The sequence below is a fragment of the Ictalurus furcatus genome, chromosome 3, assembly GCF_023375685.1.
Source record: "Ictalurus furcatus strain D&B chromosome 3, Billie_1.0, whole genome shotgun sequence".
Lineage (NCBI taxonomy): Eukaryota > Metazoa > Chordata > Actinopteri > Siluriformes > Ictaluridae > Ictalurus > Ictalurus furcatus.
Genome location: NC_071257.1, coordinates 20242752 through 20260968, shown reverse-complemented (window position 1 = coordinate 20260968; position 18217 = coordinate 20242752). Strand labels below are relative to the sequence as shown.

At 36.5% G+C, this 18217-nt stretch overlaps 1 protein-coding gene across 1 annotated transcript; it reads right to left on the bottom strand.

The window, feature by feature from the left end:
• Positions 1 to 3417: 3417 nt before the first annotated feature.
• cdhr1a (cadherin-related family member 1a) lies at positions 3418 to 17248 on the bottom strand. The gene is made up of 16 exons (XM_053620179.1): positions 16901 to 17248; positions 15972 to 16117; positions 15808 to 15862; positions 15633 to 15718; positions 15405 to 15491; positions 14498 to 14617; positions 13480 to 13623; positions 11752 to 11830; positions 11506 to 11606; positions 11151 to 11354; positions 8581 to 8733; positions 8049 to 8213; positions 7031 to 7098; positions 5230 to 5458; positions 4875 to 5129; positions 3418 to 3909 (listed from the first exon to the last, which is right to left on the bottom strand). Exons 1-16 carry the CDS (start codon positions 17001 to 17003, stop codon positions 3418 to 3420), a joined length of 2487 nt encoding a protein of 828 aa, XP_053476154.1. The 5' UTR covers positions 17004 to 17248.
• Between the last annotated feature and the right edge of the window lie 969 nt (positions 17249 to 18217).

Here is an 18217-nt window from a genome sequence, read left to right as displayed (position 1 = left end):
TAAAACTTACAGCTCATTTACTTATAAAACTACACTAATTGTATAGGAGACACCCCCCCCCCCCAAATATTGACCTTGTTTCATTTACTATTGTTTACTGATCTTTACAGTATTTTTTTTTAATGTAGAAACATTTAATGTTATTATTTTTGAAGGCATCTTTGCTCTACAGCATTTCTTTGCATGTGCCTAAAACCTCTGCACAGTTGTCACGTTGGAGACGCAAACAGAAGCAAACGCAGATATGGCAGTTTAATAAAACAACAAGTCCACAGGATAAAGCAGAAGTCAATAGTCATGAACAGGTAGAGGTCAGGTGATCAGGCAAACAGTACAAACAGGGCAGGGCAAAGAGACGAGGTCGTAAACGTAAGCAAAGTCAAAAATCCAGAATAAACAGACATGGTATAAAGGCATGATATAGACAGAGCCACCAGACAACTGAGAGTATAGGCTACTTCACAACTTCATGAATGAATGAGAGTCTCTTAAAAGGAATTGTTTGTTTGTTTGTTTGTTTGTGTGTGTGTGATTGGAAACAGGTGTCTCTCATTAGAACTCCGGGGATGGTGAACGTGTCCGTTGCTGTGTCTGAAACCTCTCACTCATTCCCTAGGCCTTTATAGCGAATGACATTTAAGTCCACTATATTGGGAAGGCGTGAAGGAAAATGGGTGAGTGAATTCGGACGCTGATCAGTCAGAGAACACTGTTTGTATTTGGATTGTATTAAAACAGTAAAGTTCATTTGCTCACTGTTCATTTGTCACGTTTATTGTATTAGTTTATACAGAGAACAAAAACAACTGCTTGTCATGTTTTTTTACTATTAGACTAATTTATTAAATTAAAAAAAAACACTATACTGAGTGTCATATTTATTTTATTTGTTTATTTATTTATTTATTTTTTAAGTTTCATTTTCACTGGGTTTTATTTTCATGGGGTTTCATCCTGTCCGTGTCCTCATGCTGACTCCTGAGGTAAACCTGCCATAAAATCTACTCCGTCTGACTACTGATGGGAAGTTCGGATCTTTGAATCTCGTTCAGCAAAATGAACGAATCTTTTTTCGAGTCATTTCGTTCATTTCAGCAGAATATAATTAAAATGTTACATGTTAAATTCCCCAACACATTTTGTACTTAATAAACTATAAAAAATAAACTATAGACTAATGCCACCAAGGCACCAATTATGAGAAACAGAAATGATTAATTAATAGTTTAGCATTAGGTCTTCAGGCTATGCAGTCTGTTAGTTCACCTCACCTCCCGATCCCAGTCCTTCCTTCTTTTGTCACGTCTGTTCCCCGGAAACAGAAACGATTAGGTTACCTCTTGAGTCTTCGGGTCCGAGTCGTTCGTTCATCCTGTTTCCGGTATCGTATGGTACATAACGAAGAATGAATGACTCGAACTCAAAGACTGAGAGGTGACCTAATCGTTTCTGTTTCCAGTACAGAACCTATGGGGATGTTACAGCGCATGCTGAACGAATGAACGAATCACTCTCTGAGATATCTCGTTGTTCCCGAGTCGTATTAAAGACTCGTTCAAAATGAATGAATCATTCATGAACGACACATCACTACGTCTGACTTGTTTTAGTTTTGGCGAAAAAGGCGGATTTCAGAAAGAATACCAACTTTAAGGTGTGCTTTGTTAGCTCGAAGATGCCATCTATGGGTAAGAAGACATTAGACAAAATACAAAATACTTCCAACTCCTCTAAGAAACAAATGCACCTATATATATATATATATATATATATATATATATATATATATATATATATATATATATATACCCATACATACATATATATACACACACACATCCCCATCCATCCTTAACTTAATTAAAAAGTCAATACCTTCAATTAACTAATATATGTTAACAATCCACCAAATTATCATTTGATGTGTACAGTTGGTAGTTTAAAAGTGAAGTTAAATTTCAAACTAAGTGGCTGAAAATAAATACTGTGCCAATCAATAATTGTATCACTTCGTAACTGTATCATTTCGCTTCAAAATATCTCAATACAGATGCGTTTTAATTAATAAAACGTTACATTTGTAAAAGTGGCCATCTCCGATGTTCCCATCCGCCATGTTTATTCTTCTTTTGCGTTCTATCGCCGTCTCGCGTTGGATTATGGGAAATAGTGTGTTGGCGAGTGTACATTGGATGTACACACGAAATCAGAGTGCATTGTGGGTATAAATGAGTAAACAAATGTAGGGAAGGAAGTTGTTCACTCAGAATTCGAACAACACTACAATATGGCCGACACCCTATATAGTGCACTATATAGGAGATATGGAGCAGTTTCAGACACAGCATGTGTGTGTTTGTGAAGTGTATGTTTGTAGTTCTTGGTGCATTCTGGGAAATGGAGTTGTTGGTTTGCGGCGGTATGACAACACTATTATATTTATTTATTTCACATAGAAAGACACTAAAATGCCAAACAATTACAGACAGTTGTATAAACAACATATAACACATACTGTATAATAAAGATTCCTTTTTGTAAGCCACATAATTAACAATGGCAGGACAAAACTGATTAAATATTGTCCCTTGGATGGAAGGGTTACTGCAAATCAATGCAAAGTTCTTTTGACTGATCATCTTTATCCTATAATGAAACATTTGTATCCTGATACCTCATGCCACAGAGCATGAGGGCACACTGATTGGTTTGATGAGCATGAAAAGTATGTAAAACTTATTATAGTTTTCACAGTCACCAGATCTCAACCAAATTGAACAGCTATAGGAGATTTTGGAGCACTGTGTTAGAAAGTGCTCTCCACCATCATCATCAAAACACCAACTGAGGGAATATCTTTTCGAAGAATGGTCCAGTACAGTTCTGGGGATTTGGAAAATCATGAAACAGTTTCTATGAAAACTGTTCTAAATACATAAGGTAGGAAAACAATCTAGAATTTTTGGAAATAATAAAATGATACAAATATCAAAGTCTGGAAAAACAACAATTCATTGGAAATAATTTGGCAGTGAGAGATTTTAACCAACCTTGTGGTAATCAAAAAGATACAGAAACCAGAAGACTCAACTTTTGATTAAAATTGCCATTCATAAAATTCAGTAGAATTTCATCTGGGATATAATTTTTACAATACCTGGAAGATTAGTATGGTGGGAGTTTGCTACTAACTTTGATAACATTAAAAACTAATTAGCTCATATGGTTGGCAGTGAAACAGAAATGAAGGCTGAGAGCTTGTCCTCAGGACAAGTAAGCCATATATTGCTCATATCATATGATACATGACCAGATGATTGGCTAATGTTTACACACTTCTTACATCCCCACTGAACATCAATATAAATGGGAGCGTGTAAAATGTGCACATCTCAAATATACACATATACTCAAACACTAGCATTGGTTCATCAATTTCTTCTGCTCAAGTCTTAATTTGAGCTCAGAAACCAGTGCTGTGTTGATGTGGCTCGGGTTGTTCCTGAAGCACTTCCTCTTTGCCACTGTTTCAGGAATGGATGGCACTACCCAACGCCGCTCTCCGAGTCTGGAATAGCCTGGCAGTGGAGGTGGAAGAGGTAGGGACTGATGTACACCAACACTGTTATTGTTACAGTTGACATTCTCTGCGACCTCAGATTCTTTCATGAACCTTTCACTATTGTTCTGTTGTTTGAAGGGATTATGGAAGTTCCTAGGTTTTTTTCTGATGATCCGTCGAGAAGGCAAGATCTTGTTAGACTTTTTATTACGCATGAAAGTAGCTGTAGAGATCAAGACTGTCACAAAAACCAAAGCTATAATGACAGCTGCAATCATGCCAAGGATTTGCATGGGATTTTCTCTACTTTTCATTAAGAAGGATACCAATGGGCCATTGAGTTGTGTCTGTAAAAGAGCACAAAGACACATCAAGTCCATGGGACTGAAAGCATATACAAATTAGACTGCAAGAGGTAACTCAACATTTGTGGTGTTAAGAAGCATACTTCACACATACACACACAAACTGTTAGCATAATCTAACACACATATGCTAGCAATATTACAGCATATTATGTGTGGATGAACAGAAGGGATAGTTAATAAAAGGTCATTAATCCAATAATAAATTTCATTTGGGAACACAATGCAGAATTTGATTAAAAGATATTTATACATCAGAGCCTGATTTCACAGTAATACAAGATCAGAAGGGTTGAAAAAAGGCACCCAGATCACATAGTCTCATAAGATGGGTCTTAGCTACAAGCTATGAATTTTAAGTCCAAAGGATGGGTATTTATTCTGTTTTTATTCATAATTCAAAAGTGTTATTGTTATAGTGCTCTGGCTCTTGCCCTCTTTTACAGACTTCAATTGTGTCATCTGAACGTAAAATGAAAGGATGGAAGATTCACGGAAGAAATGAAGAACACTCAACATTGGTGATGGTGACAAAATGCATTTGTGCACTGCTGGAAGAGAGAATCATAATTAGGCCCTCCTTGTAATCTTTCTGATCTTGCACTGTGGGTTGACCCGGGACTTTTTCACAGAGTTCCAGTAAGTTATGGAAGATATGAAAACTGCCATTAAGATCAGGAGGATGACAGTGCTGGAACATATAGCAAAAACAGTCCAGGGTCGGGTTCTTAGGCTCAAGAAGTAAGAAATCATTCTGGATTTGATCTGCAAGAGCAATAAAACATCACAAATTTAAGCAACAAAACATAAAATAAGTTAGAGTGTTAAAAGTTTATTTTTGCTTCATTCTGATTTGTAATGTCAGTTACATTTTTCACAAAAAAGTGCTTCACTTTGTTCTACAGATTAAACTGCTATCAAAATATAATCAGAGAGCTATAACTTACCGCTTCTGTGATATCAATTTTCACAAGTGTGGTTGTACTGAAAGATGGAGAGCCTCTGTCTCTGGCCTGGACCACCACAGACCAGGTGCAGTCTTTCTGATTTGTGATGTTTTGCACTATGTCCATTGACTTGATGTAGGGCTTCAATTTGATTTCTCCTGTATCTGCATTGATGTCAAAGATATTGTCCGGTTCTGCTTTCATGATGGAATACTCAATAACATTGTTTGGCTCCTCTGCATCATCGTCTATTGCCTGAACAACACAAGAAATAGTTTAGCAAGTATTTTTACTACAATTCTTATACTAAAATCATAAAATATTCAAATAAAGAAACAAACAAAACCTATCTGACCTCTATTTTCACAGGTGCACCAATAATCATTGTTTTCTCTAAAATATTCTCATTGAACTCCGGTGGATGATCATTGAGATCCAGAACTGTGACAAAAACTTCAGCAAGGCTGTATTTTCCCTCTGTGTCCTCTGCCTTAACAAAGAAATTGTACTTGGATTTCACCTCAGCGTCCAGACTGGCCCAGGGCTGAGTGTAGATGATCCCTGAATCTGACTGGATGAAGAAACTGCAGAAGTAAAAGGGCAGGAAATGAGTAGACACAGGAAAGTGGATTACACAGTCTGAGTCTAAAGTATCTGCAGCATTCTGAAAACTATAAATGCAAATACTGTTAAAAATATTTTACACATAGATTCTTCTTAAGTAAAAACATTAAATTGAGGTGATCATAAGGCTACGGTGGATATAAAAGGTCTACACACCCCTGTTAAAATGACAGGTTTTTGTGAAGTAAAAGAATGAAAATAAGGTAAATCATGCCATATATTTTCTCACCTTTAAAGTGAAATTACAAAGAATACAAATAAAATGAAAATCATAAACTTTTTAGAGAAATAAAAGAAAAAACAAACAAACATACAATAACCTAGTTGCATAAGTGTGCACATCCATAAATTAATATTTTTTTGAAGCACCTTTTGATTTATTGCACCATTCATTCTTTTTGCACAACAGTCTATTAGCATGTCACATCTTGACTTGGCAATATTTTCCCACTCTTTCTTCCATCTCATGTGTACAGCCCGCTTCAGGTCATACCACAGATTTTCAGTTGGATTCAGGTCTGTACTCGGATTAAGTCATTCAAAAACATTGATCTTCTTTTGGTTAAGCCATTCCTTTCTTGATTTGGATGTAGGCTTTGGGTCATCGTTGAGCTGAAAGGTGAAATTCCTTTTCATCTTCAGCTTACTATCAGCCACCTGAAGGTTTTGCACTAAAATCAACTGGTATTAGTAGCTGTTCATGATTCTCTCCACTTTGATAAAATCTGCTTTGCTGGCCGAAGAAAAGCAGCAATAAACCATTTTTTTTGGCTACATGGTTTGGGATTATTTATTTGAGCTTGGATGTTTTTGTGAGAAAGGGCTTCTGTCTAGCCACCTTATTCCATAGGCCAGACATGTGGAGAATAAGAGAGATTGTTGTCACATGCAGAGAGTAATCAGTAATTGTCAGATATTCCTGCAGCTACTTTCATGTTGCCCTAGGTCTACTCACAGCATCCCTGGTAATTTTTTTTGTCTTGTCCTTTTGTAAATTTTGGAGGGCTGTCCTGTTCTTAGTAATGTCACTGTGGTACACAATTTCTCTGCTTGTTGATGACGGACAATGGTGTTCCATGGTATATCTCATGTTTTGGAAATTCAAAACATTTAATCAATACCTTTCAACAAGTGAGATACCATACATGCTTTGTAAGCTCTTTGTGGACCATGGCTTCAGGAGTCAGATGAAATCAAGGAGTTTCCCCACAGAAACACCTGGTCTGTACTTGGGGGTTAATTATAATAAATTCACTGATGACAACTGTATGATAATTATTTTTAAACTTCATGAAACTTAATTCACCCTACCTACTCAAAAACCCTGTGCAGCATGGTTAAATAAAAAGCCATTGTATTTTGACCAAAAGCACAACATTAAACAAAGCTTTTCAATATCCTGACAACAAACCCATGTCTTTTGTTTTCCCAGATTCAAGTAAGTTTTTAAAACTTGAACTTTGTGTACATGTCCATTGCATACAGTACATAGAGCTGGAGATATGTGAGATAGTAAGGGCAATTCTACTCACAGATCTGATCCTGGGCCGTGGATAGAGTATTTGACAACACCCCACAAACCAGAGTCTGGATCCTTAGCCTGGAAAGAGCATAAGAAAATGACACATGATATAAATGTAGTAATAAAAAATCTTAATGTGAAGTATGTAGGCAGACATGTTAGTGTTATATAACTTCATAGTGTTCATATAACTTTATCACAAGCTTACTGTCACTGCATTTATAAAAATGGTTAATAAAATGATATGATGCAAATTGGCTGAAGTACACACTAAAATGTTGTGTTATTTTTTCTACACCAACACTGGGTTGAGCCTTTTTGGTCATGTAATTGGGTTATTTTCTCAGTCTTGGGTAGTTTGGGGGTAGTTTTGTGTAACCCAACCGCTGGGTTAGTGGCTGGGTCATTTTCACTGACAGTTGAAGCCCAGCTCCTTGGGTCAAATCAACTCAACGCGGACTGTTTGAATTTGCCTCGGGTGGAGGTTGCGGTATTTACACGGACAGATTGTTAGATTTATTTGGAGAAACAAGGCTTGTAGCAATATATTTACCCATAAAACCATTACTGTATACTAGAAAAAGCAAAAATGTGTGACAACAGTCCAGTTTACATGACACTAAATGCACTGCTATCTTCAGCTTACTTGTCTGTAATGCCCACTGGATATGTAAGTTGGTTACTCAGTTTTTTGGATGTTTTAAATGTCTCCTTTGATCAAAATCTGACATTATTAAATATATGTCGTATTATTATATACTCTAATATATATATATATATATATATATATATATATATATATATATATATATATATATATATACTCTTGTGTCATAACTTGTACTTCCAGGGTGAATGATCAATATGTAAAATATTTTTATTTCAATATCAATTTCAATTTCTGTAAAGCTGCTTTGAGACAATGTCTATTGTAAAAAGCGCTATACAAATAAAATTGAATTGAATTGAATTGAATATCACACTATAATTATTGGTTTGGCAGAAGTACATAGTTTGATTATACTTACTGTCACAGACACAACATTGGAGCCACCTGGTGAGTTCTCTGGGACTCGTGCAATATAGAAATCAGAGGAGAAACTTGGAACGTTATCGTTAGTGTCAAGCAAATGTATGACTATATCTGCAGTGGCGCTGAATCTCTCAGTGGTGTCAATTTCCAATGCAAGAATCTAAAAAGACAGGAAATCTCATATAAATTCCTTCTTCTTGCTCTTCATTCCATTCACAATGACTTTGGTAATACAGAAACATATGAAAGATAAGCAAAAGATAACTATAAATTATAGATGTAATTCTTGTCAAACATACAGTATTTATATTGTTTGGAATTATGCTGGTTGGCATTAAGTAGGAATTAATGACAGACTTTGTGAATTATAAACCAAATGATAATGTAGTAAATCACAGACAGGTGCATCTAAAAAAAAAGAATATCTCTTATTTATTCCTACATTTATTCCTGTTTCTTTCTATGCTGTGGATTCAAAATATGCTTTATTATACTAACTTATTCTGTCATATAATTAGTCAGATTACCTTGAATGTCAGAAAGTGGAATTTCTCATAGTCTATTGCAGTGGAATCTTCTACTAATAAAGTGACTTGAGCTTCATTAAGGACAGTCTTTGGGACCATTTGCAGCATATGACCTGGCCCCACCAGCCTTAGGTTGAACTTTGCATTTGCGCCCTGAGGAAACAAAATACATAAATGAGGTTGACTTTAAGTGCACTGCATATACTATCTATAAACACTATAAATTAGTAGTCAGTTTTTCCCATTATGGGCTCTATTCCTCATATGTAGATTCCTGAGATTACTGGATTTGATTGTTCATAATTTGACTTGATCCTGGATTTAACCATTTGCAAAAATGTTTGAAACTGCTACACTAACAACATTGGAAAAGGAGACATTAACCTTAGAACCTGTAGAAAGTGGTTAGTGATTCCCAGGTAGCAGCAGTACAGACTTCCTGAAGCAGCATGCATATAAATAATGCCCACAAAGAGCTGACACTTCTCGTAGAGTTACATGGCACCATAGGGCCTGTCTATAGGCCATGGTTATGGCCATGAGAGCCCCTCATGTCTTTCCTTCATGACAGATCAGTTGATCTGAGATTTGGATTGTCACCGTTTGGTCTAGACCATTTGATCTAACAAGGAACACTTTGTTTCCTTGTTTTGAAGTTTGCCTTCATGTAACACTTGAAGATCAAATGATTAGTTTACATAATTGACCTTGAGCAGAAAACCTGGGTTTAGCCACAAGGTCACCCCAGAGTCATCTGTCCACTAAGGCATAAAAGGTGAACATATTGCCAGAGAATGCAGTTTTCCCACTTATTTTACTGACATGATCACTAGCAAAAATGCAGTTTTTTAAAGATACCAATTTTGGTTTTTCATCATGAGGAGGGCCTTAAGTAATCCCATGATGGGATCTTAGGGAATCGTGGCAAATGGAGGTGCTTCACCTCTATCAGAATGGTGGTAATCCTACCGACTGGGATGCCCGCAGACCCCCGAGGTGTACTTTTTGTCATATCTCAGAGGTGCTTTATTCTATCATTCCAATTTTTCATGACTTTGTCAGTCAATTTGTTCCTAATGACTTCATGTCATTGTTTTCAGTTTCTGTTTTAATTATTGCTTTTTAAAAATACCAAAGTATACAGTCAAAAGCACTCAATTCTGCCTATGCAGTATTAATAAATGCCACTATTTATTGAGTTCATGTTTCCCATAGGTAATCATTTAAAGTATCACAAACTGTCAGAGGGCGTAGGGGCACTCTATTAGTCATTTTGAAATAGACAGACACAGATGCTTTCATCTTCTGGATGTGGAACATCCCAGATTGGAAGTTTTCATAACGTGGCCAACGTCACTGGATCTACCTGAGCCAGCTGGGGCATGCCCTGGTCATGTCACACATAAAGATACTGCCATGCTCCAAGCCCCAATCCAAGCAGCAATGACCATCATGCGAGTGAGGAAAACTCCACCTGCTGCTGTGGACGTCCGACGATCGGGTGGAATATCTATTCAAAAAAGATGTATACTTTGCTCCCGAAACACAGACAGGAAGGTAGCAAATGTCACATGCCAGTATGCCCTGAGCATAGCATGAGCCAAACCGTGTGCTATAACTCCCTGTAGTGTGTGGTGTTAAATGTAAACGCCATTCATTTGACATTATGTACAAATTGAAAAATCTAAATTTTAATTAGATTTATTCAACCTTTTATTTTACTCAGAATGGTGCAAAAAAAAACAAAAAAAACAACCAGTGAGTGGCAGTTCTCCGGACAGAAACACCTTGTTGATGAGAGAGGCCAACGGAGAATGGCCAGACTGGTTCAAGCTGACAGAAAGGCTACAGTAACTAAGATAACCACTTTTTACTATTGTGGTGAGCAGAAAAGCATGTCAGAATGCACAATATGTTGAATCTTGAGGCGGATGGGCTACAACAGCAGAAAACCATGTCAGGTTCAAACAGATGGTCGGGTCAGAATTTGGCACCAGCAGCATGAATCCATGACCCCAACCTGCCTTGTGTCAACAGTCCAGGCTGGTGAAGGTGGTGTAATGCTGTGGGAACTGTTTTCTTGGCACACTTTGGGCTTCTCAATCACAGTTTGAATGCCACAGCCTATTTGAGTATTGTTGCTGACCATGTGCATCCCTTCATGGCCACAATTTACACATATTCTAATGGCTACTTCCAGCATAATAATGCACCCTGTCACAAAGCAAAAGCTGTCTCAAACTGGATTCATGAAAATGACAAGGAGTTCAGTGTTCTTCAGTGTTCTTCCCAGGCACCAGACCTGAATCCAATAGAACACCTTTGGGATGTGCTAGAACAGGAGATTCACAGCATGAAAATGCACCGGAAAAATCTGCAGGAATTGCATGATCCAATCATGTCAACATGGACCAGAATCTCAATAGAATGTTTCCAACATCTTGTGGAAACCATGCCATGAAGAATTGAGGCTGTTTTGAGAGCAAAGGGACGCTCTACCCCCAGAATTAATATGTTCCTAATAAAGTGTTCATATTTATTTATTTATTTGTAACATTATGAAAGCTTACCTGGTCTGAGTCATTGACTGTAATCCTCAAGCCCCTCAGTATCTCTCCCTCTGGAGGATGTTCATACATGGTCAACTCAAAGGTGTCCTGTGGGCCATTCTCACCGTAAAATGTAGGGGGGTGGTTGTTCAGATCCATTACTCGAATAGTTACAGTGGTGATAGCAAAGTCCATGACACTTCCCCGTGAATTCACCTCTGAAGCCTGACAATAAGCAAAATTTGCTCTTCTAAGCAAATTTGTGCAGTTTCACAAAAACGACAAGCATACAGATGGTATCTAAAGAATGTGATTCAGTTTTACAGAGCTTATTCTAAAGACTGACATAAAAAAATCCATTTGAATAAATTCTGACCTTGACCTGGATATTAAACATTTCCTTTCTTAAATGATCAGGATAGGCTAGGAGAGTGATGCAGCCACTTGTTTTGTTGATGCCAAATACACCATCAGCTCCTATAAAAAACAAAAACACAAAAATGGACACAGCAATAGCATGGGAAACTCAACAAATCACAAGTGAATGATGCAGTTAAATTATGCCAAACATAATGGTACCTAATTACCCTAAATTACTTGATGTACAGCAGATGATACATACCACTTTGAATAGAATAAACAATTGGATTAGTAGTTTCTACATCTCCATCTTTGGCAAAAACAGTGAATATTTCAGATCCCTGAAAAATATTAAAAATAAATGAAATAAATAATCAAATACAAGCCCAATTCCAAAATAGTTGGGACAGTATGGAAAATGCTAATAAAAACAAAGAGGAGGAGTGATTTGTAAATGTTCAAATCTCGGAGAGTAAAGGGCAAGGCTGAAAACCACTTCTGAATGTACGTGATCTTGGATCCCTCAGACGTCACTGTCTTAAAAACTGCCATGAGTCTGTAACGGATATCCTGACATGGGCTCGGGAATACTTTGGTAAACCTTTGTCATTAAACACCATTCACCGCTGCATCCACAGATGCAAGTTAAGGCTTTACTATGCAAATCAGAAGCCATACATCAACACTGTCCAGAAGCACCGCCGACTTCTCTGGGCTCGGTCTCATCTGAGATGGACAGTAGCACAGCAGAATCGTGTTTTCAAATCAACATTTCAAGTCAACATTTCAAATAGTTATGTACAAAACAGCCATTGTGTTCACTGGGCTAAAGAGTAAAAGAACCATCCAAGCTGTTATCAGCGTCAGGTCCAAAAACCAGCGTCTGTCATGGTATGGGGGCGTGTCAGTGCCCATGGCGTGGGTAACTTGCACATCTGTGAGGGCAGCAATAATGCAGAAAGATATGTACACATTTTGGAGCAACATATGCTGCCATCCATTTGGATAAAAGTGTCTGCTAAATGAATAAATGTAAATGTAAATGTAAATCCAGAGCAGGACAACACCAAACCACATTCTGCCCGAATTACAAGCGCATGATTGTGTAAGCAGAGAGTGCGAGTGCTAGCATAAGAACGTGTGGTGCATTATGAAGCAGAAAATAAGGCAATAAAGGCTCTGTACAGTTGTGCAGCTGAAGAAATGCATAATGGATGAATGGGGGAAAATTCCGCTTGCTAAACTTAACCAACTGGTGTCTTCAGTGCCTAAATGCTAAATACATGTTATTAAAAAAAAAGATGATGTTACACAGTGGTAAACAGTCGACTGTTCCAATTTTTTGGAGTGTGTTGCAGTCATCAGATTTGAAATGAGTGTATAATAAATATATATATAAATAAATTTAATTCACAAAGTAAAACATCAAATAACGTGTTAGTGTGTTTTCAATATAGTACAGGGTGAATTGAATTTTCAAATGTTTTTTTTTTTGCATTTTCCATACTGTCCCAATTTTTTCGGAATTGAGGATGTAAATAATCTTGCTAAACTTCAATTCATACTTTACCACTGAAAAACACTGAAAGAGTGTTGCATTGATAAGGGGCTTAAAGGTATCTTCATACAAAGCAGAGCAGAAATCAATTAATCTTTCACTGCTATAACAGTGGACATCAACTTTTTCTCAAGAGACTCCTCAAAGGTGTTTTTACAATCTCCATGAAAAATGAGTGCCAAACATTTACAATTTGAGACACTGTGATTTTTGGATTGCTGTAAGTGTACCAGACCATTGTCTTGATTATTCAGTACTTAACGCTCCTTGTAAATCTAAATATTTGCATTATTATAGCTGATATGTTTACTTTTTTATTAGGTTATACTCTTCAGTTATTATTATTATTATTATTATTATTATTATTATTATTATTATTATTGTCAGATTAGGTCAAAACTACCATGAATAATGGAAAAAATGAGCACTCACAGGTGAAGAGACTTCATAAACATAGCCAAAGTATGGTGTACCGACAAAACTGGGAGGCGTGTCCTGACTGTCAATCACATTTATTGTCAGGGTAGCGGACGATGACATCACCTGTTCCCTTCCATTATAACTTCCACCTCCATCCTTAAAGCAATGAGAGCGATCATATTAGGTATTTTGAATATTGCAAATTTGTTATTCAATCACAAAACTATTGGAAATCTTGGTTAAGCTAAACAAAACTGACAAACAACAAATCAGTGTTTTCCATGCATTTACAGTGATTACAGATAATAAATCATGGAAAACAATTTTCAAATTCGACACTATTTTTGTTCATTTTAAATGCTGCATAATTAACCCTTTAACAAGCATAAAAATATTTTTTATGTTACTTCCTACTAATTGGATCACATTCAACAGAATTTCATTGGTTTTTTTTTTTCTTTTCTTTCAAATTCACCTTTAGATCTCTTTTAGAGTATGAGTTATCTACAGGTTGGTATGAGTTGCCAGTTTAAGGTAACAGTAGAAATGCCTTTTGAGCACAATGAGCCAGTAGTGTGGTTTTACCTTTACAGCTACAAAATTAATTAATTTTGGCTGTAAACTTTTCCGAGAGCTTAGATATGAAATTACAATCAAATGATTTTAGGTATTTAATCTCCCACACACACTAGACAGGATGAGATCATGACTATCACCTTCTACAAAACAAAACAAAACAAAACAAATAATAATAATAATAATAAAAAAACCAGACAAATACAACCAAATAAAATGTACTACATATCCTACACCCATAGTTGGAAACTTTATTCTACATATTTTACTAAAAAGTGTAGAGAAGTTTAACCCATAGCCGCTCAGTTTATGTGCAATAATACTGCTTGATGCCGCTCTCTGGCTAGAATAGACACATCAAGCTTATTTTTACTGTATGTTTCACAAGTTTAAGAAACATGTTGGAGACTGTTCATTTTTGATTGTATTAAAAACAACATAAAGTCACACTCACCTTTGCCACCACAGTAACAAAATGTGTCCTCACGCTCTCATAATCGAGAGCCTCACCCTCTTTTATCCTTAACACTCCACTGTAGTGGTCAATAGCAAACTTAGTGTTTGGGCCAGTGCTCTACATATTAGAACAAAAGGCAGTGTTATTAAAGCCTAAATGCCTATCCGACACAGAGACTAATGTAAATTAATTTGTACTTTAGTTTAAACTAGAGTTTAGGGCTCTAATGGCAGTATTATGCAAGCTGAATAAACATTATTATTGTTAGCAATGGGTTCTTTACAGTGAAATGTATCTACAGTCGGGTTCATAAGTATTTGTAAATTTTGTAATTTTGCCTCTGTACACCACCACAATGGATTTGAAAAGAAGCAATCAAGATGTGATTGTCCATTGTAGAAGATGTTCCTTGTACTGGTGTACAGAGGAAAAATTCTGAAATTGTGTTCAAATAGCTATGTATGTACCCAGAAGTATATTGGATCTTGATACCCATACAGCGCACCTTAAGGTTGAAAACTCATATACCCAGACTGATGAAGTTGAAATGTCACTCCTGTGCAATCATGAATCACTACCATTTCTCAGAGAGCTGAGAGCTTAGCCCTTAGTATCTGACACAAATGTGATTATAATCTAATCCCAAACAGCACGAGTGCTTAGTATGCTGCACATTTTAGTTTTAGGTCAAGTGCACATAAAGTGAATTATTATTTTCACTGCAATCAGATTAACCTTCCAGTCCTCAATTTTTACAATGATTTTCTACTAAAAGATTTAGCAGGGAACAGAAATATAAAAAGTTTAATGTAAAATTTTTTTATTTAGTTTATGAGTCACACATCAACATAGATAATCCACGTGCTAATCTAGAGCTTGTAGGATTGGAAAGATAAGTACTTACTTGAAGAAAGTAGGTGACAGATCCACCTGAACCTGTATCTCTGTCCAAAGCCTGCACTTTAAATATACTGCTCCCAGAGGGTGTGCTCTGTACACGCGCGCGCACACACACACACACACACACACACACACACACACACACACATACAGAGTATATTTCTATCTGAATTAGTTGTTTAAAATGTAAAGAAGCCATGTTGTTGTTTCAGTAAAAGGTCATGACCCTTACCTCTGGCACATCCACAGTGGAGGGCAGGTTCTGAAACCGTGGCTCCTCATCATTGGCGTCCATCACAAACACCCTCACTTTTTCTACTATCTTCACACATATTAATTAAGACCATATTAGTTAACAACTTTACACATTCAGAGCAGCAAACATTTTATGATACTTTTTAGTCTACCTACGTTATTAAACTCATCGGAAATACTGACAAGGACCTCAATCTCATCCTGTATCTGCAAGAGTAATCAGATTATCATATTTTTAAAAACGTATATACAGTATGTATCTATACATGTCTTTGCCAAGAAATGATAGATTATTTATTATGGTTTAGAGGCCTACCTCTCTGTCAAGTTCCTCTTTCAGAGTAACTATTCCAGATATGGGATCAACACTAAAATATTCTTTAGATCCTGGATCAAAGGCCAGGCCATATCTTACAGGCTGTCCCTCTGGATCAGTTCCATTCAGAACATATATATGCGTTCCTAAATTATGAAAAACAGTATCAGTATTGTCTTCAAAATAAATTCTAAATTGATGCCATACTATGGTTAAACTACTTCTACACTTTACCTGAACTTCTATTACTGTACACTCTAAAGCAGACCCCTAGACTTGCTGTAAACAAATATAACCACTGTACAGCAGCCTTGTTAATACTGTTTACTCTTTGCCAGAAAGTACTTCATTGCATGATATCAAATGATTAATATCTGGCTTCAGAGTGGCACAACAGAAAAATATTTGCCCTGTTGTCTGGAGACAATGTCAATCCCTGACAATGACACAGCCGTCCGTCGCCGATAGCCAAGGGAGCAAAATTGCCTTTGTTCTCTCGGTGGGAGGGATGGCATGCTCTCTCTCCCCTGTCAATCACAGCGACCCTAGGCAAATGTAGGAGTCTGTGAGGCCATCTATGTAAGCTCAGATAACACTTTCCACTGAGTGTCCTACACTGCCCTGTGACGCAGCATGAACAGCAGTCTGAAAAGATGTTGTTGGTTGGCTTCATGTCTTAGAAAAAGCACATGTTAGTCTTTACTCTCCCTGGTTGGTCACTGTTATATATCAGGGGAGGGCTGGCTGGTAGGTGGGAATTGGCAGGTCACCAAATTGGGGAAACAGATGGTGAGAAAAGTTAAATTCTTTTATTTAGGTGAGGTTGTGAGCATGTTTGTTCAGTCTGTGATGCTCTTTTATCCAGTACAAATCTACATACTGCACAACACAATTTGGTATATCATAGAGTCATAGAGTAGCTCTCGTACCCTTTGGTGTGTCCTCTGGAAGACTGAAAAATGCCAGATTACCATTACTATGTGGCCCATTGTCATAGAAGTATGGTGCATAATCACTCAGTGCTGTGAACATGGAAACAAGAAGTTATTTCTCAGGTCTCACATACTGTACATGGAAACATATAAATGGTGCCTTATATGAGTAACCAAATCTAAATGCAAGCTGTTTTATACACTACTCCTCCTTTGGCTACTCACTTGCCAGGTCTTACTGGTACTGGACACAGAAACTACTATTATACAGTATATTTTACAGAATTCACTGTCACAAGAAGTTATTCCCTTTCTGTTATTATATTTATTATTATAGTTATTATATTTCTGAATCTGCAGATAAAAGGATTACAGTTTCTCAGTGTAATGTTCAAGAATCAATACATACTCACTTGCTACTGTTTATGCAGATGTAGAAAAGACATAAACACACACTGTATTAGCAGCAGTAATGGAAATATTGTTCCAGGAATACTTTTTAAACACTAGATTATTAGCCTAAAGATTATTTCAGCTCAAGATTTTCTAATTTGAAATACTCACCAAAATGGAAATGGACCAATAAAAAAACTGCTGAAAGTATCCTTTTATCAATATTCATCCTAAAAAACTGAAACAGTCCAAGAAAAGTGGCAGTGGTTGGATCTAAGCAAATGCCTCTTTGAAGGTGTTTGTTGTAGGCTGAGGAGAGCTAAAACTAATCCAATGATGAGTCTTAGACCAGGGCCATTTTTAACCCCTTTTTCTATCTCAACTACACCAACACAGCACAGGGGCTTCTGACCTGCTCCTCTGTGCCTTGTAGGACACAATAAGGTGTTTCAATATTTACATAAATTCTATTATTTTACATGTATACATTCATATTTAAATTGCTAACCAAAATATGTGTCCTTATTGTGAAAGTATAAATGCTTGACCAGATTGATAATACAGTAAATATTGAGTCACAGACTCTACAATATGCACTGTGGAAGACTCACAAAAATGCAGAGGTCTAATTGTAGTTCAAATATAAAATTTGTGAACTGAAAGTAGAATAAAAGATTTAGCCTTAATCCATGACTGAAACATAAAAAATAAAATAACAAAATAATAAAAACAGACATATTTTCTGGCTTGCGATAATATTATGGGTACATGAAAAATACAATTTACATGAAAATTTCACTTCACAGTTTACCTGTTGAGACAGATAAATTTCCCTACTGTATTTTTCTGTTACCTAACATAATGCCACATTTTCAGAAGTGTCAAAAGGCATACTGTAATTAACATTATCCCAAGCATACT

Excerpts from the sequence above, each read along its gene's own strand:
- cdhr1a (XM_053620179.1), bottom strand. The coding sequence starts at position 17,003 with ATGTTCACAGCACTGAGTGATTATGCACCATACTTCTATGACAATGGG. Across the intron at positions 8,734-11,150 it reads CAGTCAATGACTCAGACCAG|GGCGCAAATGCAAAGTTCAA; the intron begins GTAAGCTTTCAT and ends TTGTTTCCTCAG. Across the intron at positions 5,459-7,030 it reads CACGGCCCAGGATCAGATCT|TTTCTTCATCCAGTCAGATT; the intron begins GTGAGTAGAATT and ends TTACTTCTGCAG.